At 43.3% G+C, this 25,780-nt stretch overlaps 1 protein-coding gene across 12 annotated transcripts in view; it reads left to right on the plus strand.

Annotated features, from left to right (window-relative positions):
* The window catches only part of SMARCA2 (SWI/SNF related BAF chromatin remodeling complex subunit ATPase 2), a 403,813-nt gene that overhangs the window by 360,409 nt on the left and 17,624 nt on the right, over nucleotides 1-25,780 (plus strand). For all 12 annotated transcript variants that reach the window (XM_077249116.1, XM_077249118.1, XM_077249115.1 and 9 more), the window contains 2 exons: nucleotides 10,890-10,995; nucleotides 14,056-14,157. In XM_077249116.1, the coding sequence (XP_077105231.1) occupies nucleotides 10,890-10,995; nucleotides 14,056-14,157 (208 nt within the window). The remainder of the gene's footprint in view (nucleotides 1-10,889; nucleotides 10,996-14,055; nucleotides 14,158-25,780) is intronic.

Below are 25,780 nucleotides of genomic sequence, written 5' to 3' on the forward strand. Positions count from 1 at the left end.
CCGCCTCGCTAGACCGCCGTCTCCTTCTCTCTCGTTCCATCAGGCAGTCCCTCAGGTGGTGGACCAACAGGTCCTCCCTGACTCGGGGGAAGTCTTTTCTTCCGGTCCACTGGTTGGTTGTCACAACGGACGCCAGTCTCTTCGGCTGGGGTGCTGTGTTCCGTTGCCACTCGACTCAGGGTCGCTGGTCCCCGCAGGAATCTCAGCTACCCATCAACATCCTAGAGATTCGGGCGATCAGACTGGCACTCCGCCAGTTTCAGCCGTTTCTTTCCGGCCGCGCGGTCAGAGTCCAGTCCGACAACGCCACTGCGGTAGCCTACATCAACCGCCAAGGGGGCACTCGCAGCAAAGCGGCCATGGTCGAGGTATCACTCATTCTCCGCTGGGCCGAGACCAACCACTCCATACTCTCAGCAGTTTACATCCCGGGCGTGGAAAACTGGGAAGCGGACTTTCTAAGTCGCCACAGTCTCGATCCCGGAGAGTGGTCTCTCCATCCCGCAGTCTTTCACCAGATATGCTCTCGTTGGGGGACCCCGGACGTGGATCTGATGGCATCTCGCCTCAACCGCCAGGTTCCCGTCTTCATGGCCAGGTCTCACGACCCTTCAGCTTTCGGAGCCGACGCTCTCGTCCTCTCATGGCAGAGTTTCAGACTCCCATACATCTTTCCCCCAATTCCCCTTCTGGCAAAGGTTATCAGGAAAATCAGGGCAGAACGGATTCCAGTAATTCTCATCGCTCCGGACTGGCCGCGCAGGACGTGGTACGCCAAGATGGTGCAACTGGTTTCAGACGTACCCTGGAGGCTGCCGAGCCGCGCAGACCTCCTGTCTCAAGGGCCCATTTACCACCCGAACTCAGAGGTCCTGTGTTTAACGGCGTGGCCGTTGAGTCCTGGGTACTGAGGCAGAGGGGTCTGCCGCAGTCGGTCATATCTACCATGCTTCGCGCACGCAAATCTTCTTCCATGCGCATCTACCACCGCGCCTGGAAGGCTTACTTCGCCTGGTGCAGGGATCGGGGACGGTCTCCCCTCCAATTTTCTATTCCTCACATTTTGGAATTCCTCCAATCAGGCGTAGATTTGGGCCTTGCTCTCAGCTCTCTTAAGGGCCAAATTTCTGCTCTCTCGGTTCTTTTCCAGAGAAGGTTTGCAAACAAATTGCAAGTCAGGACTTTCATCCAGGGGGTTTCTCATATGGTTCCACCTTACAGGATGCCCTTGGAACCATGGGATCTGAATCTGGTCCTCTGTGCTCTTCAAGAGCCCCCCTTTGAGCCCTTGCAAGAAGTGTCCTTGCGTTTCTTATCGTGGAAGATTGCTTTTCTCGTGGCCGTCACGTCTATTAGACGTGTCTCTGAGCTAGCAGCCCTGTCCTGTCAACCTCCTTTCCTCGTGTTCCACCAGGACAAGGTAGTTCTAAGGACATGTCCGACTTTTCTTCCAAAGGTCGTTTCCTCATTCCATCTTAATGAGGAGATTGTCCTTCCTTCACTGTGTCCTGCTCCTTCTCACCGCACGGAAAAGGCTCTCCACACTCTGGACCTAGTGAGGGGTCTCAGACGTTATGTCTCCAGAACTGCGTCTTTCCGTAGGTCAGACGCCTTGTTCGTTCTTCCGGAAGGGCCACGGAAGGGACTCCCCGCTTCCAAGGCTTCCATTGCCAAGTGGATTCGTTCTGCCATCCAAGAGTCCTACCGCGTCAAGGGTCACGCTGCACCTCCGGGGATCAAGGCTCACTCTACCCGGTCAGTCGGCGCGTCCTGGGCCATCCGGCACCAGGCATCGGCAGCGCAGGTCTGCAAGGCTGCTACATGGTCCAGCCTACATACATTCACGAAGCACTACTATGTGCACTCTCAGGCCTCGGCAGATGCGTCCGTTGGTAGGCGAATCCTACAAGCGGCAGTGTCTCATCTGTAGTTCATAGGTGCGCACAGCATTCCTAACTTCATGTTACCCACCCAGGGACTGCTTTGGGACGTCCCATTCGTCCTGTGTCCCCCAATGATACGTAGGAGAAAAGGAGATTTTTGTGTACTCACCGTAAAATCTTTTTCTCCGAGTCATCATTGGGGGACACAGCACCCTCCCTGTTAGCCTAGTTGGCTCAATTGTTCTTTTCAGTCTGAGTTTGTTGACTATGACATGTTTTCTGTTTGTTATCTGGCTTACTCCTACTGCTTTGTTACCGAACTGGCTCTGGATTGTCCAGCCTGTGGGTGTATACTGCAGGGGAGGAGTTAATCTTTTGTGTGTGTTTAACTTAGTGTCCTCCTGGTGGCAGCAGCATAACACCCATTCGTCCTGTGTCCCCCAATGATGACTCGGAGAAAAAGATTTTACGGTGAGTACACAAAAATCTCCTTATATATATATATATATGTATGTGTATATATATATATATATTTTACTTTTGGCATTCTTCAATAGTCTAAATAGGAGACTAGAAGCTGCCATAGCCCGATTGGCTCTGCTACATAGAGGCGATGGTCAGAACGTCTCTGTGTAGTAGAATTGCTGACTTGCTATGAGCGCCGACCACTGGGTGGTGCTCACCGCAAGCAGGCACTGCCAACCATAGAGGTCTCCACGATCACGTGGTCACAGGTGGGCATTTTTCTGGCGCGATTGCAGGAAGCACCATTTAAATGCCGTTGTTAGTTTGACAGCGGCATTTAACTAGTTAATAGCCACGGATGGATCGCAATTCCACCCGTGGCTATTGCGGGCACATGTCAGCTGTTCATAACAGCTGACATGTCCCGGGAAAGATGTGGGTTCACCGCCGGAGCCCACATCAAAGGGCAATACAGACATCGGCGTACTAATACATCCAGTGTCGGTAAGAATTAAAGAGTCACCTGTTACTTTGTTCACATTACGTTATTGGCCTACATCAGATGTATAGAACAATGTATAACGTTTCCCGCTAAATACATTGCAAGCAGACTCCACTGGGAAAAAAATCTGCAAAGTAAGAATGCTTTTACAAATAGGAGTATTAATAGTATTAGTATTAACACAATGCAAAGTGAATGAACAAAAGTGAAGTCTAAATCAAATCCGTATTTGATATGACCAAAATACACTTGCACATAGTTTAACCCTGATTGACAGAGCAAATGTTGTACTTAATGACTTTTCAATTCTGACCACTGTCACTTTGAGGCCATTACTCTAGAACACTTCAACGGATTCCACTGATTCTGAGATTGTTTTTTTCATAACATATTGTACTTCATGTTAGTGGTAACATTTCTTTGAAATGACTTGGTTTATTTCTGAAAAAAGAAAATGGAAATTTGGCAAAAATGTATAAAATTTTGCAAATTTCAATCTTTTAATTTTTGTACCCTTATATCAGAGAGTCATGTCACACAAAATAGATAATAAGTAACATTTCCCACATGTCTACTTTACATCAGCACAATTTTGGAAACCTAATTTTTTTGTTAGGACGTTATAAGTGTTAAATGTTGACCAGCGATTTCTCATTTTTCCAACAAAATTTATAAAACCATGTTTTTAGGGACCACTTCACATTTGAAGTGAGTTTGAGGGGTCAATAAAACAGAAAATACCCAAAGTGACATCATTCTAAAAAATGCACCCCCTCAAGGTGCTGAAAATCACATTCAAGAGGTTTATTAACCCTTCAGGTGCTTCGCGAGAACTAAAGCAATGTGGAAGGAAAAAATGAACAGGCGCCATGTTGCGTTTGGAGACCCCCTGATGTACCTAAATAGTGGAACCCCTCAGTTCTATCTCCAACCCTAACACAGCCCTAACTCCAACACACCCCTAACCCTAATCCCAACCATAACCTTAACCACACTCCTAACCCCTACACACTTCTAACGCCAACACATTCCTAACCTCAATTAGTGTTGCCATAATATGTCTTGTGAAATTAGCATCTTCCAGAACTTTACCTTTTGTAGCACATTTTGGCTGTTTTTCGCCTCCAACACAACTCTGTCTCAGTTAATGACCATTTCAACCTCCAAACAAAAATACTGAATATTATCACCTCTTATTTAGAACTGTTTACTCATACACCGGACTAAATCCTACAAAATCCTTGACTTTGTGCAAGTGTACCTAGAAGAATTGATGCCCTTTTATGGCAAAACGTGGTTATACCATAAATTGATTTGATTTATATTTCTCTTTTGTTGATACACTTTCCAAGGAAACACAGGTTATACTGCATCTTTTCTCCCCAAACTATATATCAGTCTGCTCAACTTCCCCAGCTCTATAACATGGTGCCTGCGGATTGGACAGTTTTCTTCTAGTGCAAGCAATTACCTTTGTAAGTCACATGCTCGGTGATAGGAAGTTCACCTGTGTGCAATCTAAATGTATCATGGTCTGTCAGTATATACACACCTTTTCTGAAAAGCCACAGAGGCTGCAACACCATTAAGCAAGAAGCACCACTAACCAAACAACACTGAAGACCAAGGAGATCTCCAAACAAGTCAAGGACAAAGTTGTTAAGTACAAGTCAGGGTTGGGTTACTAAAAAAACAAACAAATCCCATTCTCTAATGATCCCCCGGGGCACCATCAAATGGAAAGAAAATTGTTCCACAATAAAGCAGCCAAGAGAGGGCCGCCCAACAAAACTAGCCTAGGCAAGGAGGGCATTAATCAGAGAGGCAGCACAGAGACCAAAGGTAACCCTGAAGGAGCTGTAGAGACTGGATTTTCTGTCCATATGACCAATATATGCCTTACACTCCATAGAGGTGGCCTTTATGGAAGAGTGGGTAGAAAAAAAACCTTTACTTGCTCACACAATTGTAAGGCTCGTTTTGAGTTTGCCAAAAGATGTGGGAGACTCCCCAAATGTAAAAAAGGAAGGTGTTGTGGTCATATGAGACCAAAATTGAACTTTTTAGCCACCAAGGTAACAGCTAGGTCTGCCATTAAACAAGCACAGCTCATCAGTAGAGATAAGCGAATATGTTCGGAAATGATTGCCGAATTTGAATTTGCCATATTCGTGCCATAGTGGTACCCTGTTTGTGCCGAAATTGTTTGACGATCGTTTCTGCACATATTTGCTCATCTCTAATCCCATTGACTCCAATGGCATTTGGCGAATAGGCAAAACGCATATTTGCCGGCGATCGTAATCCGAACCGAATATTGAAAAATTCGCTCAATTCTACTCATCACTCCAAGAACACCATCCTCACAGTGAAAACTGGTGGCAGCGTCAGCGTGGGGATGTTTTTTGACAGCAGCGATAGGGAAAATGGTCTGAGTCGAGGGGAACATGGATGGTGTAAAACACAGGGATATTCTTGCCCAAAACCTATTTTTGTCAGTGATTTGAGACTGGGACGGATGTTCATCATCCAACAAGACAATGACCCAAAGCATACTGCTAAAGCAACACTTGAGTGGTTAAAGGCAAAACGTGTAAATGTTTTGGAATGGCCTAGTCAAAGCCCAGACTTTAATCCAGTTAAGAATTTGGGGTCAGACTTGAAGATTGCTGTTCACCCGAGGAAACCATCTAACTTGAAGGAGGTGGAACTGTTTTGCCTTTAACCCCTTTCTGTCATTGGACGTACTACTCCGTCCATGTGGGGTGGGCCCTACTTCCCAAGGACGGAATAGTACGTCCAGCGCGATCGGCCGCGCTCACGGGGGGAGCGCGGCCGATCGCGGCCGGGTGTCAGCTGACTATCGCAGCTGACATCCGGCACTATGTGCCAGGAGCGGTCACGGACCGCCCCCGGCACATTAACCCCCGGCACATTGCGATCAAACATGATCGCAGTGTTCCGGCGGTGCAGGGAAGCATCGCGCAGGGAGTGGGCTCCCTGCGTGCTTCCCTGAGACAATCGGTACAAGGCGATGTGCTCACTAGTACCGAGCGTCTGCTCCCTGCAGTCCCCGGATCCAAAATGGCCACGGGGCTGCATCCGGGTCCTGCAGGGAGGTGGCTTCACAGCGCCTGCTCAGAGCAGGCGCCGGGAAGCCTCCCTGCTGTGCTGTGTGATCGCCGATCTGACACCGTGCACAGAAAAGTGTCAGAGATCGGCGATCTGTCCCTTTACTGTGATGCCCCCCCCCCCCCCGGGGCAAAGTAAAAATGTAAAAAAAAAAAAAAAAAATGACATGTGTAAAAAAAAAAAAAAAATCCTAAATAATAATAATAAAAAAATATTGTTCCAATAAATACATTCCTTTAGCTAAATAAAAATAAAAAACCATAAAAGTACACATATTTAGTATCGCCGCGTCCGTAACGACCCGACCTATAAAACTGTCCCACTAGTTAACCCCTTCAGTGAACACCGTAAGAAAAAAGAGGCAAAAAACAACTCTTTATTATCATACCGCCAAACAAAAAGTGGAATAACATGCGATCAAAAAGACGGATATAAATAACCATGGTACCGCTGAAAACCTCATCTTGTCCCGCAAAAAACGAGCTGCCATACAGCATCATCAGCGGAAAAATAAAAAAGTTATAGTCCTCAGAATAAAGCGATGCAAAAATAATTATTTTTTTCTATAAAATATTTTTTATCGTATAAAAGCACCAAAACATTAAAAAAATGATATAAATGAGATATCGCTGAAAGCGATCAAAAAATGTCACGTGCCCGAAAATGATACCAATAAAAACGTCAACTCGTCCCGCAAAAAACAAGACCTCACATGACTCTGTGGACCAAAATATGGAAAACTTATAGCACTCAAAATGTGGTAACGCAAAAAACATTTTTTGCAATAAAAAGCGTCTTTTAGTGTGTGACGGCTGCCAATCATAAAAATCCACTAGAAAACCCGCTATAAATAGTAAATCAAACACCCCCCCCCCCCCCCCCCTTCATCACCCCCTTAGTTACAAAAAATTTAAAAATTAAAAAAATGTATTTATTTCCATTTTCCCGTTAGGGTTAGGGCTAGGGTTGGGGCTAGGGTTAGGGTTGGGGCTAGGGTTAGGACTACGGTTAGGGTTGGGGCTAAAGTTAGGGTTGGGGCTAAAGTTAGGGTTAGGATTACATTTACAGTTGGGAATAGGGTTGGGATTAGGGTTAGGGGTGTGGTTAGGGTTACAGTTGAGATTAGGGTTAGGGGTGTGTTTGGATTAGGGTTTCAGTTATAATTGGGGGGTTTCCACTGTTTAGGCACATCAGGGGCTCTCCAAATGCGACATTGCGTCCGATCTCAATTCCAGCCAATTCTGCATTGAAAAAGTAAAACAGTGCTCCTTCCGTTCCGAGCTCTCCCGTGCGCACAAGCAGGGGTTTACCCCAACATATGGGGTATCAGCGTACTCAGGACACATTGGACAACTTTTGGGGTCCAATTTCTCCTGTTACCCTTGGGAAAATACAAAACTGGGGGCTAAAAAATAATTTTTGTGGAAAAAAAAAAAAGGATTTTTTATTTTCACGGCTCTGCGTTATAAACTGTAATGAAACACTTGGGGGTTCAAAGTTCTCACAACACATCTAGATAAGTTCCTTGGGGGGGTCTAGTTTCTAATATGGGGTCACTTGTGGGAGGTTTCTACGGTTTAGGTACATTAGGGGCTCTGCAAATGCAACGTGACGCCTGCAGACCAATCCATCTAAGTCTGCATTCCAAATGGCGCTCTTTCCCTTCCGAGCTCTGCCATGCGCCCAAAAGGTGGTTCCCCCCACATATTGGGTATCCGCGTACTCAAGACAACTTGGACAACAACTTTTGGGGTTCAATTTACACTGTTTCCCTTGAAAAAAATACAAAACTGGGGGCCAAAAAATAATTTTTGTGGGAAAAAAAAAGGATTTTTTTATTTTCACGGCTCTGCGTTATAAACTGTAGTGAAACACTTGGGGGTTCAAAGTTCTCACAACACATCGAGATAAGTTCCTCGGGAGGTCTAGTTTCCAATATGGGGTCACTTGTGGGGGGGTTGTACTGTTTGGGTACATCAGGGGCTCTGCAAATGCAACGTGACGCCTGCAGACCATTCCATCTAAGTCTGCATTCCAAATGGCGCTCTTTCCCTTTCGAGCTCTCCCATGCACCCAAACGGTGGTTCCCCCCACATATGGGGTATCAGCGTACTCAGGACAAATGCAACAACAACTTTTGGGGTCCAATTTCTCCTGTTACCCTTGGGAAAATACAAAACTGGGGGCTAAAAAATAATTTTTGTGGGGGGAAAAATATAATTTTTATTTTCACGGCTCTGCATTATAAACTTCTGTGAAGCACTTGGTGGGTCAAAGTGCTCACCACACATCTAGATAAGTTCCTTAGGGGGTCTACTTTCCAAAATGTTGTCACTTGTGAGGGGTTTCAATGTTTAGGCACATCAGGGGCTCTCCAAACACAACATGGCGTCCCACCTGAATTCCAGTCAATTTTGTATTGAAAAGTCAAACGGCGCTCCTTCGCTTCCGAGCTCTGCCATGCGCCCAAACAGTGGTTTTACCCCCACATATGGGGTATCGGCGTACTCAGGACAAATTGTACAACAACTTTGGGGTCCATTTTCTCCTGTTACCCTTTGTAAAATAGAACAAATTGGAGCTGAAGTAAATTTTTTGTGTAAAAACGTTAAATGTTCATTTTTATTTAAACATGAGATGTAGTCCCTAAAAAAAAAAAATGGTGTTGTAAAAATGAGAAATTGCTGGTCAACTTTTAACCCTTATCTCCCTAATAAACAAAAAAATTTGGTTCCAAAATTGTGCTGATGTAAAGTAGACATGTGGGAATTGTTACTTATTAAGTATTTTGTGTGACATATCTCTGTGATTTAATTGTATAAAAATTCAAAGTTGGAAAATTGCGAAATTTTCGCCAAATTTCCGTTTTTTTCCACAAATAAACGCAGGTAATATCAAAGAAATGTTACCACTATAATGAAGTACAATATGTCACGAGAAAACAGTGTCAGAATCACCAGGATCCGTTGAAGCGTTCCAGAGTTATAACCTCATAAAGGGACAGTGGTCAGAATTGTAAAAATTGGCCCGGTCATTAATGTGCAAACAACCCTTGGGGGTAAAGGGGTTAAAGAATCGGCAAAAATCCCAGTGGCAAAATGTAGAAAGCTCCTATAGATTAATGCTAAGCGACTTGCAGCTGTAATTGCCGCAAAAGAAGGCTCTACAAAGTACTGACTGTAGGTGGGTAGTTAGGTAGTTATGCACACTGAAGTATTCAGTTATTTTGTCCTACTGTATTTGTTGTTTGATCCCCAATATAAAGAAAACCAAATGTTCTTAGTTGTAGGCATGTTCTTTACATTAAATGTTGCAAAACCTAAAAAAAAGTGAAATTCCAGGTTGTGAAGTAGCAAAAGAGAAAAAAAATGCAAGGGGGAGGAATATTTTCACAAGCCACTGTATATGTACTGCAAAGCCAACACTGTGCATCACCAAAAGAACACCATACCCACAGTGAAGCAGCATTATATTGTTAAAACCAGAAGTTTACATACACTATATAAAAATACACACATGCATGTCTTTCTCAATATCTGACATGAAATCAAAATAAACCTTTCCAGTTTTAGGTCAGTTAGGATCACCATAATTATTTGCCAAATGTCTGTGAGAATATGCATTTGGATTATGTTAACATAACGTGATTTTTGTTTAGACTGGTTAAGTCTGAAACCTGCCTGGAAAAAGGGCTAGAAAACTTGGACAATAGTGTACATATACATTCTACTCTCTTCATATGTTCAGTCTTCTAACATCTTCAGATTTCCGGAGAACCCAAATGGTTAAAAGTGAGCTGACCATTCTTAAGAAGTTTACAACTTTAAAGATGCTCCATACTTTAGCACACAGGTCAATGGGAAGGGTGAAAAGATGGCTGGACATCGTGGTTAGCGTTTTGCCTGAAAAAACGCTATTGTATGGATTTTTTTTAAATTTATTTTTATTTTTTTAAAGCCATGAAAACGCTAAAAAATGGTGAAACGGCACCCAACGGAAACTACCATTAGCACATGGTGCCAGAACCCTTGCTATCAGCAGGGCGCCTTCCACTGTCCTGTAGTGTTGGATGTGTCCTGATCGGACAGGTTGCAGTGCCGCTAGCCAAGTCTATTGTTCCTGCGGCAGGGGCATCAGGCACATGTCTCTGCAGAGCCTAGCTCTGTGCAGAAGTGACACATTCCGGTGACATGCTCTGCCGCTATAGGAATAGTGGCCGTATGCGCTGACCACTCGTGCCAATGCTTCTCTCCCCTCCCCTGTTACAGCTTCTCCAGGGGCTCTAGTGAGTGTGCCCGACACAAAGCCTTCTGAGCACCGCCCGTTCATTGTGCAGTCTTCCCTCGCTGCGGCAGGCATCGCTTGTTGCCTGGAAACAGTAGTAGCAGTAGTGTGCGCGCTGTGAGCACAGCAAGGCTTATATTTATTGCTGAGTGAATGGACAGCATCATGTGCACATTTGAACATTCTTTTTTCTAGCAGGCAATGACTGGTCATAGACACACACAACCCAGGAAATGTCAGTATGCATGTTAGTATGGTGATTGACAATCATGGGCAACAAATGAAATGTCCAGTAGAATGTCTTTGTGTCCTATATCAGACAATAGAAGATAAATATATTGGGTGTATAGTTTTCTCCACTAGGTGGCATCACCTGCAGAACAACCTCTTTGGTCACAATAGTTGATGCTATGATTTTACGAAGAATTAATATCTGTAATAGGTGTATTCAGCACATTGTAGTCTATGATTTGTGCCTTTTTATATTGTCCCAGATGTCACCTGATGATTTATTTAAGCACATTTGGCACAGATAATCTATAAAGGTGCATGGTTCGTTTTTAATTTGTTAAAGATTTTTTCTTAATTTCTTTCAAATTGTGTTTTTTTTTCTTTTTGTATAGCTCTGGACGGCAGCTAAGTGAGGTTTTTATACAACTTCCTTCTAGAAAAGAGTTACCAGAATACTATGAATTAATCCGCAAACCAGTTGACTTCAAAAAAATTAAGGTAAAACATCCGCACTGTTCTCTAAAGCAGCTAGATGGGTATTTTTGTGACTTATCAAACTAATTTACACAATCACTCTGCACATAGCGTGCAGTACTAGTTGCTTTACTTCTACATGGGTGTGTATATCCCTTGTTTATTGGGGAGACGTGGCAAGCTTTGAAAAATATCAGTCTGCTACATGGAAGTAAAGGCGGGAACTGCCCTACATTGGCAAGCTGTTCAGGCAAAATCATTAAAAGGGTTGTCCGCTACTTGGGGAGAACATTATCAGAGTATAATAACTGCTATACTTCAGTGCCGACATTGTTCTAGTGGTCTGGGGTTACATGACTGTCTGCAGGGCTCACGTGACATAATGTCACGCAAGCCCTGGGAGAGACAGTGACAACACCGCTGGTACTGTGCTGACATCGGAGGAGAGTATAGCTATTATTTTATAAGGGGGTAACTACTGACTGGGATTGGGTTGTCGAGTCATGAACAAGACTTCTAAAATAGCATTAAATAACTATTTGTAATCATTACAAGTGTTTGACGCCTGGATGCTGTAACCGTGTTGCTTATTTGTCAAAGATTCTTGAAACGTGCAGTTCATAACAGATATGAATGAGATGTACATTTCCAGAAAACTATAGGGAAGGAGTCAATGGCCCGGGTGTATAAATAGTGATTTTCTGGTTTTGGAAACCCCCTGTTCTGGTCGCAGATTAATTTAATAGAAGCAAACTGCACTTTTCTCGCCCTTTCTGAGCCCGCTGCTGACATTTCACTGCTGTTTGCGGTGTCTGTCATTGTCTGCTCGGCTGAAGTCGCATCAACAGTGCTGCAGCCAATCATTAAGGCCATGTTCACACGCTGCGGGTTCCTCTGCGGGTTAATCCCGCAGCGGAATTGAAAATCTGCAGGGCAAAACCGCTGTGGTTATCCCTGCAGATTTATCGCGGTTTGTTCCGCGGTTTCCGCTGCGGGATTACTGCTGTACTATTGATGCTGCATATGCAGCAATATGCAGCATCAATAGTAATGTAAAAAATAATAAAAATTGGCTATACTCACCCTCTGACGTCGCGATCTCCCCGGCGCTGCAAGCGGCTGTGCCGACAAGGACCTTCGTGACGTCACGGTCATGTGACCGCGGCGTCATCACGGTCATGTGACCGCGACGTCACCACAGGTCCTGTTCGGCACAGCAACTGAGACCGGACGCCGCGGGCAGCGCTGAGAGGTGAGTATAGCTTCATTTTTTATTTTAATTCTTTTTTTTACACTATTTATGGTTCCCAGGGCCTGGAGGAGAGTCTCCTCTCCTCCACCCCGGGTACCACCCGCACATTATCCGCTTACTTCCCGCAACGTGGGCACAGCCCCATGCGGGAAGTAAGCGGTTCAATGCATTCCTATGGGTGCAGAATCGCAGCGATTCTGCACAAAGAAGTGACATGCTGCGGGTTGTAAACCGCTGCGTTTCTGCGCGGTTTTTCCCGCAGCATGTGCACTGCGGTTTGCGGTTTCCATAGGGTTTACATGTTAATGTAAACGCTATGGAAACTGCTGCGGACCCGCAGCATCAAAATCGCGGCGGTTCCGCGGTAAAAACCGCAGCGTGTGAACATGGCCTAAGGCACCACTCTGGTGGGGATGGTTTGTTTTTTTTTCCTCTCATCGCTGGAGTGGTTCCACTAATGCATGTTACCTGTCCCTAGTAACATACTTACCAGCTGCCGTCTCCAGCCCAAACCGACCATCTTTTGATCGCTAAAATATTTTTTTTTTTACAATTGAGATACATTAAAAATTTTACACTGTTTTGACTTTTATAACCTCCGTATCTGCTGACTGCAGAATGAGGTAACTGGGTCGGCCACATTTTCTTTCTTTTATCAGATGTCTAGAGGACATAATTTTGCAGCACTTACTATTATACAGCTATGACAGGCTCTGCTCCTGTTACGGCAGCCTTCCTCTCAGACCGCACAGATCTCCAGTCCATACAATGGCTGCTGGTGGAGGAGCATGTGACCAGACCTGTCCAGCAGTCTCCACCAGGAGAAACGCCATTTTCTCATGTGAGGATTTCCATTGGACAAGGCTGCTGGACAGGTCTGGTCACATGCTCCTCCACCAGCAGCCATCGTATGGACTGGAGATCTGTGCAGTCTGTGAGGAAAGCTACAGGAGCAGAGCCTGTCATAGCTGTATAATAGGAAGTGCTGCAAAATTATGTCCCTAGACCTCATTCTGCAGCCTAATCGCAAAAATGATTTTGAGCCCTACTTACATGCATTTAAGTAAGAAAAAAAATTGTCCTCAAACCTGGACAACCCCTTTATTAAACATGGTTTGTGTTAAAGGCAATCTGTCACCTAATTTTGGCCCTACATACTGTGGCCACCGACATCAGGGGCTTATCTACAACATTCTGTAATGCTGTAGATAAGCCCCCGATGTAACCTGAAAGATAAGAAAAACAAGTTAGTTTATATTCATCCAGGGGCGGTCCGATCCGATTGGCGTCGCAGTTCCGGTCCGGGGCCTCCCATCTTCTTACGATGACGTCCTCTTCTTGTCTTCTTGCTCCTGCACAGGCATACTTTGTCCTGTTTAGGGCAGAGCAAAGTACTGCAGTGCGCAGGCTCCTGGAAAGGTCAGAGAGGCCCAGCACCTGCGCACTGCAGTACTTTACGCTGCCCTCAACAGGACAAAGTACGCCTGTGCTGGAGCCGCAGCAAGAAGACGACGTCAACGTATGAAGATAGGAGGCGCCGGACTCAGACTGCGACACCCATTGGACCGGACCTCCCGCCCAGGTGAGGATAATCTAACCTGTTTTTCTCATCTTTTAAGATACTTCGGAGGCTTATCTACAGCATTACAGAATGCTGTAGATAAGCCCCTGATGCCAGTGGCCGCAGTTTATAGGCCGTTTTTGGGGTGACAGATTCCATTTAATGAATTTATAAGTCAGGGCTTACAATTTTATCTACCTGTACTGAATGTAAAAAGTGACTTGGATAAAACCGTGAGTGTAATGTGGATCTTTTCTTTCTGAATCTATAGGAAAGGATTCGTAACCATAAGTACAGAAGTGTAAGTGATCTAGAAAAGGATGTCATGTTGCTGTGCTACAATGCCCAGACGTTCAATCTGGAAGGATCCCAGGTTTGTATGTCTGTGTTCTTTTCATTGGTAATTGATGCTGCTTCACTACCGCTCTACTACATTATCACATAGCGGCATTAAAAGGTAGCTTGGACTATGCACACCTTGCCATCGTGGGCATCAACAGACTCCAGTGAAATGCGGATTTCCTTGCAGCGCCACTGGAGGGAGACAATGCCTGGCACACTACTCATTGAAAGGAATAGGAGAACTTTGGCATTTACTGAATACACGCTATCCTAGTACATGGGTGACCACGAAACTAGCACCCAGCAGAGGTTATGAGCGCACGGAAGGTTGTTTGCACCTAGGAGTTCACTTCACGCTAAAAAAGTTTAGGGAAATAAGCTGGAAAATGGGCACTTGTTGTCGCCAAGAGACCTATTGGGGTAAGTGGACAATGTGAAGGATATCCCAATGCTTGTCACCGCTCCCATTGTGGGAATATGACAGCCCCAGCGTTCAAAACATCGCAAGGATGGCCATTTATTTAAATTTATTCTTTATCCACTTCAGCTTCTTTTTTAAAGGGTTAATTTTTCTATGACTGCCGCTTTAGTTCCAATAACATAAAAAAAAAAAAGCTACTTGAAGATTGTTCGGATAGTAGGTAAATTTGTGTGACCTGCTATTTTTTTTTTTCTTAGGAAATTGTCTTCTACTTCTAGCACGTTATACTACTTGTATGTTGCTTAACGTTGCTCGTGCTGATTACAAATAACATTGGAAAAATTATAAAAATAATCAGAAGGTAAACTTGCCCAAAACACAAGTCTGCAAAACTTTCTGCAGGTCTGGAAACAAGCAGTCTTGTAGAGAGGAAAAAAAAAAAAAAGCTGATGATTTGCATTTTGAGGTAGCGGATAAATAAATCGGCAGCAGCACTTTGCTGAAGGGGAGATTAGCATACCTTAACTTTTGGTTGCAAAATGGCAATAAATGGGGACAAAGGAGAAGATATTTAGAAAGCAATCTTAATGTTGGCTTGTATTTCGTTTTCTTTAAGTAATTGAAGCAGATTGGCTTGAATAAATCTCTATACTTCATGATCATTGTACATATTTAACCCCTTTCCCAACTGAAACGTATCCACTTGTCATTGTGACCTAGGCCTTATTGACTTGGGACGAATGGATACGTCCCAGCGATTTCGCGCACACAAAGGTTGTGCACATGCGATCGCTGCCAGGTGTCGGCTAATTCTGACAGCTGAAACCTGGCACTTTAACCCCCTAAATGCTGCAATCAAACTAGATCGCCGCATTTTGGGAGCAGGCAGAAGGGAGACAGCCCCCCTGCCCTTGGATTGGAGACCCCCGATCATTGCCATGGTGATCCAATGTCGTCATGACGTCGTCCCGAGTTACCAGAGCTAGTAAAGTTGCTTGATCATGCTCACATCATGATCAGCAACTGTGACAGTGCAGCGCTGACAGTTTGCATAACATAGGGATGCTCCTACATCCAAATCTATACAAGTGATCAGCCTGCAAAAAATGAAAGTCCCATAGTTGGACAAAGTAAAAAAGTTATTAAAAATTGTAAAAAAAAAAACAAAACAAAATAAATCATATATACATACATACACAATACAATGCATACATTTGGTATCACCGCGTCCAGAACGTCGGAACCTATGAAACTGTCCTACTAGTTAACCTCTTTAGTGAACACTATAAACAAAGGCAAAGAACAATGCTTTATTATCATCCCGATGAACAAAAAGTGGAATAAAACGCAATAAAAAAGACAAATGTAAATAAACATGGTACCACTGAAAACGTCATCTTGTCCCGCAAAAAACAAGCCACCATACAGCTCCATTAGCATAATAAAGGTCACAGCTCTCAGAATAAAGCAATGCAAAAATAATTTTTTCTTTAAAATAGTGTGTTAGCGTGCCAAAACATAAAAAAAAAATGAGTATGGTATCGCAATAATCGTACTGACACACAGAATAAAACTGCCTTATCAATTTTACAACACGCGGAACATACTGCATTTTTCGGACTATAAGACGCACTCAGGTTTTAGAGGTGGAAAATATGGAAAAAAATATTTGAAGCAAAAAATTGTTAAAATACTTAATAAGATAAATAACATACTATTATATGTGATATTATATATAATAGTATGTTGGAAGCTAGGGGCAGAAGATGGTGCTGCGAGACCAGTGTGGTGTCTGTAAAGTACTATATGAAGGGAGGGTGAGAATAAGAATGCAGGCACAGGGCTTATATAAAGCACCACTCCAGCACTGAAAAATAACATTGGAGTGCTGCTTTAAGATCCCATTGGGAGAACTATAACTCCCAGCATGTCCTACAGATCCTATGGTATGCTGGGAGTTATAGTTCACCACAGGTGTAGCAGAGTGCTTTGTGTTGTAATGACTATCCTTTTAATTAATTCTTACTTGTACAGGTCCTGCAGACAGACAGCCATGCTGTGGTGAGGTAAAGAGCTGGAGCATCCCATGACCGCACAGAGCCCTCCCTCTTGTTGCCTCTCCACAGGTCATAAGAGGAAGCTAGCAGATTCTAGTGCCGTGTCTGAAGGTCCTGTGATGACGACATGAAGACGGAGGGCTCTGTGCTGTCATGTGATGCTCCAGCCCGCCTTCTTCATGACCTCACCACAGGTCCTATACCGGCGCACTCAGCAGAGCAGGTGTGCGGCGATCTCTCCTCTGGCTCCTGCCTCCTCCTCCACCGGACACACAATCTCCCCAGCCGCTGCAGGAATCCGGCGCTGGGGAAACTATGTGAGTCTGCTGTTTAAGAGAAGGAATGCTCATTTGCTGCTCCCCGCTCGGCACTGACAGGTGGGCGGGGAAGTGGCTACTGAATATTCCTAAACTTTAAGCATCGGGACCACGTGGTTTCCCCAGTGCTGGAGTACTGCAGCAGCGACATTTTCCTGTCTCCTGCAAGTGCGATCCCACTCCATCGCTGCCCCCTTCCTACATGTTACATTTGGACCATAAGACGCACCCCAAACTTTCCTCCCAAATTTGGAGGAAAAAAAGTGCGTCTTATGGCCCGAAAAATACGGTAACCCGTAAAAAAACAACAACAAGAAAATCCTGAATTGCTGGTTTTTGTTTATTTTGCCTCCCACATAAAACAAGCCCTCATATGACTCTGTGGGCCAAAATATGGAAAAATTATAGCTCTCAAAATAGTTTTTGCAATAAAAGGTATTTTTAGTGTGTGACAGCTGCTAAACATAAAAACCCGATATAAAGATGGTATTGCTGTAATCGCACCCGAAGAATAAAGTTGCCTTATACCGCACGAGGAACGACGTAAAAAATAAATGAAACCAATACTTCACATGCTGTTTTGTTCATTCTGCTGTCTCACAAAGATCGCAGTAAGGCTCGGTTCACATTTTTCCTGCACTCTATGCTGAGCGCTTACACCGGGGTTTCATTGTAAATCTCTGAAATAAATACGTGATTCAGATGGGCCCCCCCGTTGGAAGATTCCCTATAATGAGGCAGATGGAGGCACCGTGGGCACCATAGGACCTGTGATCCGGCGGTGTCCGTCTTTTTAGGATTGCATAAAAGTGCTGTCAGCCACAGTTTTGTGCACTTTTGTAAAAGACACCTCTGAACAGAGACCAAACGGAGTCCAGTGTAACTCTGCTGCCTCATTATATTGAATGGGGGGTTTCATCTGAATCATGTCACTTGGAGATTTAGATGGAAACCTCAAAGTAAGTGCTCAGCGTAGAGCGCCGAATAAATGTGATCCAAAACATTCTGTAAATGTTCCAAATAAAAGCTTCAACTCAATCCACAAAATAGTAAGTTCCCACCCAGGTTTGTCATCTGTTAACGGAAATATAGGGGGCTTCCACGTTAAATGTAGTACAAAGGCTCTGGAAAAGTGAAATGGCTCCTCACCCCTCAAAAGAAATTCAGCACATTCTGCACTCGCAAATCCAAACGCCCGTTCTCCCTTCTGAGCCCCAGTGTGCCTAATCCACATATAGCGTCCACATGTTTGGCATTTCTGAAGCGCTGAGAGCCCACCTAACTTACGGGTCCATGCCTCCAGAAGCAACAGTTGGGCATAATGTACTGGTCACTACTATCGCAGTTTGCAATTTTCACTCTGCAACATTTATTGCTGCTTGTTTCTGGAAAATACCCATGGAGTGAAAATCGACACTACACCTATAGATAAATTCCTAAAGGGGTATAATTTCCAAAATGAGGTCACTTGAGGGGGATTTTTGCTCTTCTAGCAATTAGGGGGCTTTGTATATGGAGTCCGCAAACTGTTCTAGGAAAATCTGTGCTCCAGGAGGCAAATAGCGCTCAATCCCTCCCGAGTCTCGCTGTATGGCTAAGCAGTACTGAACAGCCACATATGGGGTATTGCCAAGTTCTGTAGAAATTGTGGGACAAATTTTGGTGCCATTTTTACCCACTTCTTGTGTGATAATGTAAAATCTGGGGTTAAAACAAAATTTTGGTGGTAAAAATGTAATTATTTTTTCTTCACTGCCCAGTGGTATAAAATTCTCTAACACACCTTTTGGTGTCAATATGATCACTGCATCCCTAGATGAATTCGTTGAGAGGTGTAGTTTGTAAAATGGGGTCACTAATTTGGGGTTCTGCTGTTCTGGCAACTCAGGGGATTTCCCAGTTGGTCATGGCACCCGCAAACCATACCTGTAAAATGTTCACTGTAGTATGGCACTCCTTCCCTTGTGAGCTTGGCACTGTGCCTGAAAAATATTTCCCGATTACATGTAGGACACTCAGAGAAAAAATTGACCTCAGTTTGTTGTTTAAAAAAAAAAAAATTCCTTAGAAAAATTAATAATTGGGGCTAAAATATTTTAGTTGTAAAAATGTAATCTATTAATTCTTCACCACTCAGTGGTATAAAATTCTGTGAGGCACATGTGGTGTCAATATGATCACTGCACCCCTAGATGAATTCATTGGGGAGTGTAGTTTGTAAAAAGAGTTCACACATAGGGGGTTTCTGATTTTCTGGCACCTCCGGGTCTCTGACAATGTGACATGCCACCCTCAAACCATTCCAGCAAAATCTGAACTCTAATATGGCGCTTCTTCCCTTCTGAGCTTTGCACTGTGTTTCAGACGTTACATTCCCCCACATATGGGGTATCAGCGTACTCAGGAGGAATTAATTTCTCCTGTTACCCATGTTAGGATAAAAAAATGGGGCTAAAGTAATATTTTTTTGTAAGGGGAAATTTGATTTTTATTAATTTATTTTCACATATCAACGTTATAAATTTCTGTGAAGCACCTGAGGGCTCAATGTGCTTGCCACACATCTGGATCTGGTTTCCAAAATGATGTCACTTGCGGGGGATTTTCACTGTTTAGGCACATCAGAGGCTCGCTAAACACGACATGGTGTCTGTTTATTGTTCCAGAAAATTTAGCATTCAAAAGTCAAATGGAGCTTCTTCCTTTCCGAGCCCTGCCGTGCACCAAAACTGTAGTTTTCTCTCACATATGGGGTATCTGTATGCTCAGTAGAAGTTGCACAACAAATTTTATGGTCCAATTTTTCCGGTTGCCCTTGTGAAAATAAAAAAAAAATGGGCCTAAAGTAAATTTTTTGTGAAAAAAGCACCTTTATCCTCAAAGATGGTTTGCACGTTAATGATCAAGCAAATTTTTACAATTCTGACCAATGTGACTTTATGTGATTATAACTCTGGAACGCTTCAATGGACCCTTGTGATTCTGAGATTGTTTTTTCGGTGACATATTGTACTTCATAATAGTGGTAACATTTCTTCTATATGAATTTGAGGGGAAAACATTTTTTTTTTAAATTTAGCAATTTTTAAACTTTTATTTATTTATGCCCTTAAATCACAGATATGTCAAACAAAATAGTTAATAAATAACATTTCCCACATGTTGCTCCGTGTTGCTACTTTACATTAGCACAATTTTGGAACTACATTTTTTTTTTTAGGGAGTTATAAGGGTTAAAAGTTGACCAGCGATTTCTCATTTTTACAACAATTTACAAAACCAATTTTCATAGGGACCACATCACATTCGAAGTAATTTTGAGGGATCTGTATGACAAAATACAGCAAAAGTGACACCATTCTAAAAACTGCACCCTCAAGGTGCTCAAAACCACATTCAAGAAGTTTATTAACCCTTCAAGTGCTTCAAAGGAATTTTTGGAATGTGGGGAAAAAAATTAACATTTATCTTTTTTTCCCACTAACAATTTACTTTAGATCCTATTTTTTTTATTTTAACAAGGGTAACAGGAAAAACTGGTACCCAAAATTAGTTGTGTAATTTTTCCTGACCATGCCAATACTCCATGTGAGGCAGAAAACCACTGTTTGGGCACACAGCAGAGCTTGGAAGGGAACGAGCCCCATTTTACTGTTTGAATGCAAAATTTGCTGGAACAATTGGCGGCCACCATGTTGTCTCTGATGTGCCTAAACAGTGAAAAAGAAAACACAAGTGACACCATTTTGGAAACTAGAAACCTCAGGGAACTGATCTAGATGTGTGGTGAGCACAGTAAACCCTCAGGTGCTTCACAGAAGATTATAACTGAGCCGTGAAAATAATAATTTAATTAAAAAAAAAAAACCACATTTCCCCCACAAAAAATGTTTTTAGCCCTTAGTTTTAATTTTTCAAAGAGCTAATAGGATTTTTTTTTAACACTAAACTGAGGTCCATTTTTTCCTGAGTGCGCAAGTACCCTATATGTAATCAGAAAATACTTTTCAGGCACAGTGCAAAGCTCAGAAAGCAGATTTTACCGTTATGGTTTGCAGGTTCCATAACCCACTGGGAGAACCCATGAGGGGCCAGAACAGCAGAACTCCAAATAAGTTACCTCGTTTTACAAATACACCTCTCAATGAATTCATCTAGGGGTGCAATGATCATATTGACACCATGTGTGTCTCACAGAGTTTTATACCACTGGGCAGTGAAGAAAAAAATAACTATATTTCAACTTCATACGGTAATTTTGTTTTGACTTCAGATTTTACATTTTCACACAAGAAGTGGTTAAAAATGGCACCAAAATGTGTCCCACAATTTCTACTGAATGTGGCAATACCACATACAGTTGTGCTCAAAAGTTTACATACCCCGGCAGAATTTTTGCTTTCTTGGCCTTTTTTTCAGAGAATACAAATAACACCAAAACTTTTTCTCCACTCATGGTTAGTGGTTGGGTGGATCTCAAAATTGCCAAGATCCATGTTCCGGAGTTATTACCTCATAAAGGGACAGTGGGCAGAATTGTAAAAATTGACCCGGTCATTAACGTGCAAACCACCCTTGGTGGTAAAGGGGTTAAAGGTCAAGTTCTGCCTTATTTTGTCTTCAGCTTCTCTCCATCAAGGAGTGTAATCTGAAAGGAATTTATCACAGATAAAAAAAATCTAAATTCCCTGCCCTTAGTATTATACTCACCACCTGCCCTCTTCATCTATTATCCCTGTTGCTCCAGTGTTATGCAGGCTGTGACTAGAGTTGAGCGAATATGTTCGGAAACGATTGCCAAGTTCGCACATTGGTACCCTGTTTGTGCCGAACTTACGTTTGACGATAGTTTCCGAACATATTTGCGCATTTATATTCCCATTGACTCCCATGACGTTCGGCTGTGTTCTGCAAATATTGTAAAAACAATATTCGCTGGCTATTGTAATCTGAACTGAATTTTGAAAGATTCGCTCAACTCTAGCTGTGAGCTGCCAGATCACTCCAGTGTTTGCTTGTCGAGTTGCAAATCATTTCAGAATTTATGGTAAGTCTATGAGAGCTGGAACTAGGAGAGAACGTGCCTCTCATAAACTTGAGCTAGTTTCACATTTGCCTCTATCTGCGCAGCGTATAATCCGCAACCATAAACACATGCAAAAACGCATTCTATTGCAGCATTTATCTGCATCAGCTTACGCATTACTGCAAAAACAACGCAGCGTTTGCATGCGTATTTATTTGCATTTGCGCTTTTTATGCGCATGCGTTTGGTATTTCCAGGAGGGCGTGTCTTAAAACAGTTCCTGGACATGCACAGTCCGAAGTACGCAAACGCATCGTACGCATGCGTTCCCATAGGCAGTAATACTTTTTTTAACGCACTCATCTGCATGCCTGCGCATATTTGACTGATTTTTGACGCTTCCAAAAATGCGCCCCACCGCGAAAAACGTATTCGTATGCAAAAGCGAGCGCATACAAACTCGTGTCTTGTATAGACTAATAGTGACTAGCGTGTATATATATATATATATATATATATATATATATATATATATATATATATATATATATATATATATATATATATAATATCTCAAAAGAAGGCAGCACTCCAAGTTCTTTCAGGGTGAAAAAAAGGTAGGATTTATTCAGCCCACATCTCTGTGCGACGTTTCGGCTCACACTGAGCCTTTTTCAAGCAGTGAGTGGTACCAACAACTGTGATTTTATAGGCATAATCTACAATCATTTGCATAATTACTTATACATCATATCTACTTTATAGAAAATTATTACAATGTGCGCATAAATATTGTTCGTGCGTTCATTAAAGTGCATTGTGCTAACGTGTTAATATAGTTTTATATCCTCACAGTTTTTTCTTTTTTTATAGAGTTTATACATTTTCCCATTAGTTCTTTCATACTGTATGCAAATCGCATGTTATTTATATTTATAATCATCCTATTTCCTTACCCTGACGCCCACAGAGCAGACCACATGGAGGACGCTGTTTGGTATTATCGGCGTTCTATACTCCCTACTGCGCATGTCACACGTCATCACACTCTGCCATAGCCTGCCAGCCAATCCAAATCCACTTGCAGTAAACTCCTCCCTGCGCATGCGCACTCGGCTTTCTGTCCGTGCCGCGGCGCCATCTTGGATGTGGCTAACTGTTTCCTAGTGCATACTATCTATGAGTAGCCTGTATATACACAGCGGTACCCACAATAATATTGAAATTCTTTTATCATTGATGTATTGCGTTATATTTTCTCACAATAGACATTACATGGCTTAGTAACTTGAATTTACACCCTGGCATAACGGACGGCACCTTTTTCAGGCTGTCTCCGCTTGCCAATGTCCCTCTAACTAGATCCACGGCCCTTCAAGGCCATATCATCATCGCCGGAGGATTCATATAAGTGATGATACACTGCCATATGTCCATGTATTATATATATATAGAAGGCTTAAACTCCACTATGTTTTATAATGCATTTACTTTATTGAGTAGCTAAGACATAGCTAATGGCAGACAGTGATGACATAGTCAAGAAAAAAATAACAAATATTATGCAACAAAAGAGAACAAAGCAATAAAAAACAAATTATAAGTAATATCCTCCATGTGGTTATGCTCCGTCTGCCGTCAAGCTGGGAATTGCGTAATCTTGGAAAACGTGAGGATATCTCTAGAATAATATAAAATGGCAATAAAAATTAGGGTAAGGACACAGAAATTACATTTCTATATCTCACTCCAATAATCAAACTAAGAGCCCATATACATCTGATTCTTAGGCATACCTTCACAGGGCTAATACATGTTAGGGTAGATTTTAAATTCCACATTGAGTCCTTTTGGTTTTAGGGTGTTCAGTTCATAAATCCATCTCAGTTCTTGTTTTTTTTAAAAGGGATACTCTATCCCCTCCTCTCCTCTGTATGGGGACCTTATCAATTATTCTAAATTTGAGATCCTTCTCCACATGTCCCAATTCCGTAAAGTGTTTCGAGACCGGGAGGTCGTCGCTTTTTTCTAATTGAGTGTCGGTGATTGTTAATGCGCACTTTCAACTCACACGTCGTCTCCCCCACGTACCATAGTTTGCAAGGACATTCTAACAGGTAAATTACATGGTCAGAATTGCACGTTAAAAATTGTCTAATTGTATATATTTTGTTAGTGTCCGGTTGTTTAAATGTAGGACCCTTTAGCATGTGTGCACAATTCACGCATGACAAGCATGGGAAGCAACCCTTCTGGCTTACCCCAGTAATCGTGGTCTGACACATATTTTTTAAAGGACCAATGTCAGACTTTACTACATGGTCTTTAATATTTTTACCTCTACGATAGGAAAACAGTGGGGCTCCCTGAATTCTTTTATGCCCGGCAAGCAATTACCTAGCATTCCCCAGTACATACATACATACACACACACACACACACACACACACACACACACACACACACACACACACACACACACACACACACACACACACACACACACACACACATACATACATACACACACATATATACATATATATATATATACATATATATATATACACATATATATATATATATATATATATATATATATATATATATATATTTGCATGCCCATAAAACTTGGCCGATATAGGCTTATACTATAAGGTCTGCTTTCTTGCATTAATTGTTCATGCTATTTTTTCTCTTCGCCACGACAGCACCCACTGAGAGAGGGGATCCGCCCCTAGGAACAGGAAACCCTATGGAGAGATAAAAGGGGCGGTCCCCCTCGCTCCCACAGTTTGGTTTCCTGTTCCTACGGGAATCCATGGAGAGAAGAGGATGCCCAGCCTGGATGCCGCTTGCGCGGTTTACCTTAGGGGACGGCAAGGGCTCCAGAGCTGGAAGCAGCGTCGGGGGTCCTGCTTCGGTTTCCCCCCTCTGCTGGCAGACGCCGTGAGGCCAGGACGGTGGTTGCTGGCTCACGGGATTCCAGCCGGTTTTTCGTCTGCGGGAGCAACGCTGTGGTGAGGTTAGCGTCGCGCCGTCCTCGGCGGACGCATATGCAGCATGGAGCCCCAGTGTATTCCCCCGGAAGTACAGGTAAACTTCCGGGGTGATGGAGGAGGAGGACAGCGCCTGCGCTGACACCGGCGGCAGCGCAGGCCCATACAGTATGGCCGCGACCCGGAAGTGACTAGCGCTTCCGGGTACAACCGGAAGAAGATGGCGGCCCCCATATGAAAGGACGCCGGCGATAACGCTCCGGCGTCCACTATGGATTCTGCGCCGGACGCTGTGATGTCTTCGTTAGAAGCCACCGCATCCACTCCACGCAGCCATACCAGCACCAGCCGCTCTAAGCAGAGCGGATCTTCTAGGAAGAGCAAGTCGGATCGTGCCATTCCTCAACCCGTGCCTCAGTCTCCTCCTCATCAGCCGGTACCTTCACACAGCTTCACTGGGTGAGTGTATATCTACCCTATTTAGGCTGATTATTGTTCCCTCTCCCTCACACCCTAGGCCAAAAGGACGGAAAAAACGAAACACAGACAGTGTGCGTTATGTCTCCAGCCCCTTCCAGATAGTCATAAAAAGAGGCTTTGTAAACCGTGTATTGACTCTACCCTACGGGAAGAAGCCTCCGTTAAATCGGAAGACATTAGGGTCATGATTAGAGAAGAACTACGAGCCCTACATAGTTCTGTCAAAGAGCCGCGTACTAAAGGAAAAAAGGGGTACGTTTCCCCTATATCTGACCAGTCGTCTGATAGAGAAAATGCAGACTCTGATATTTCCTGTGAATACGTTTCCTCAGATGAGGACCAAAATACATGCTT

Source organism: Ranitomeya variabilis, chromosome 1 (assembly GCF_051348905.1).
Source record: "Ranitomeya variabilis isolate aRanVar5 chromosome 1, aRanVar5.hap1, whole genome shotgun sequence".
Lineage (NCBI taxonomy): Eukaryota > Metazoa > Chordata > Amphibia > Anura > Dendrobatidae > Ranitomeya > Ranitomeya variabilis.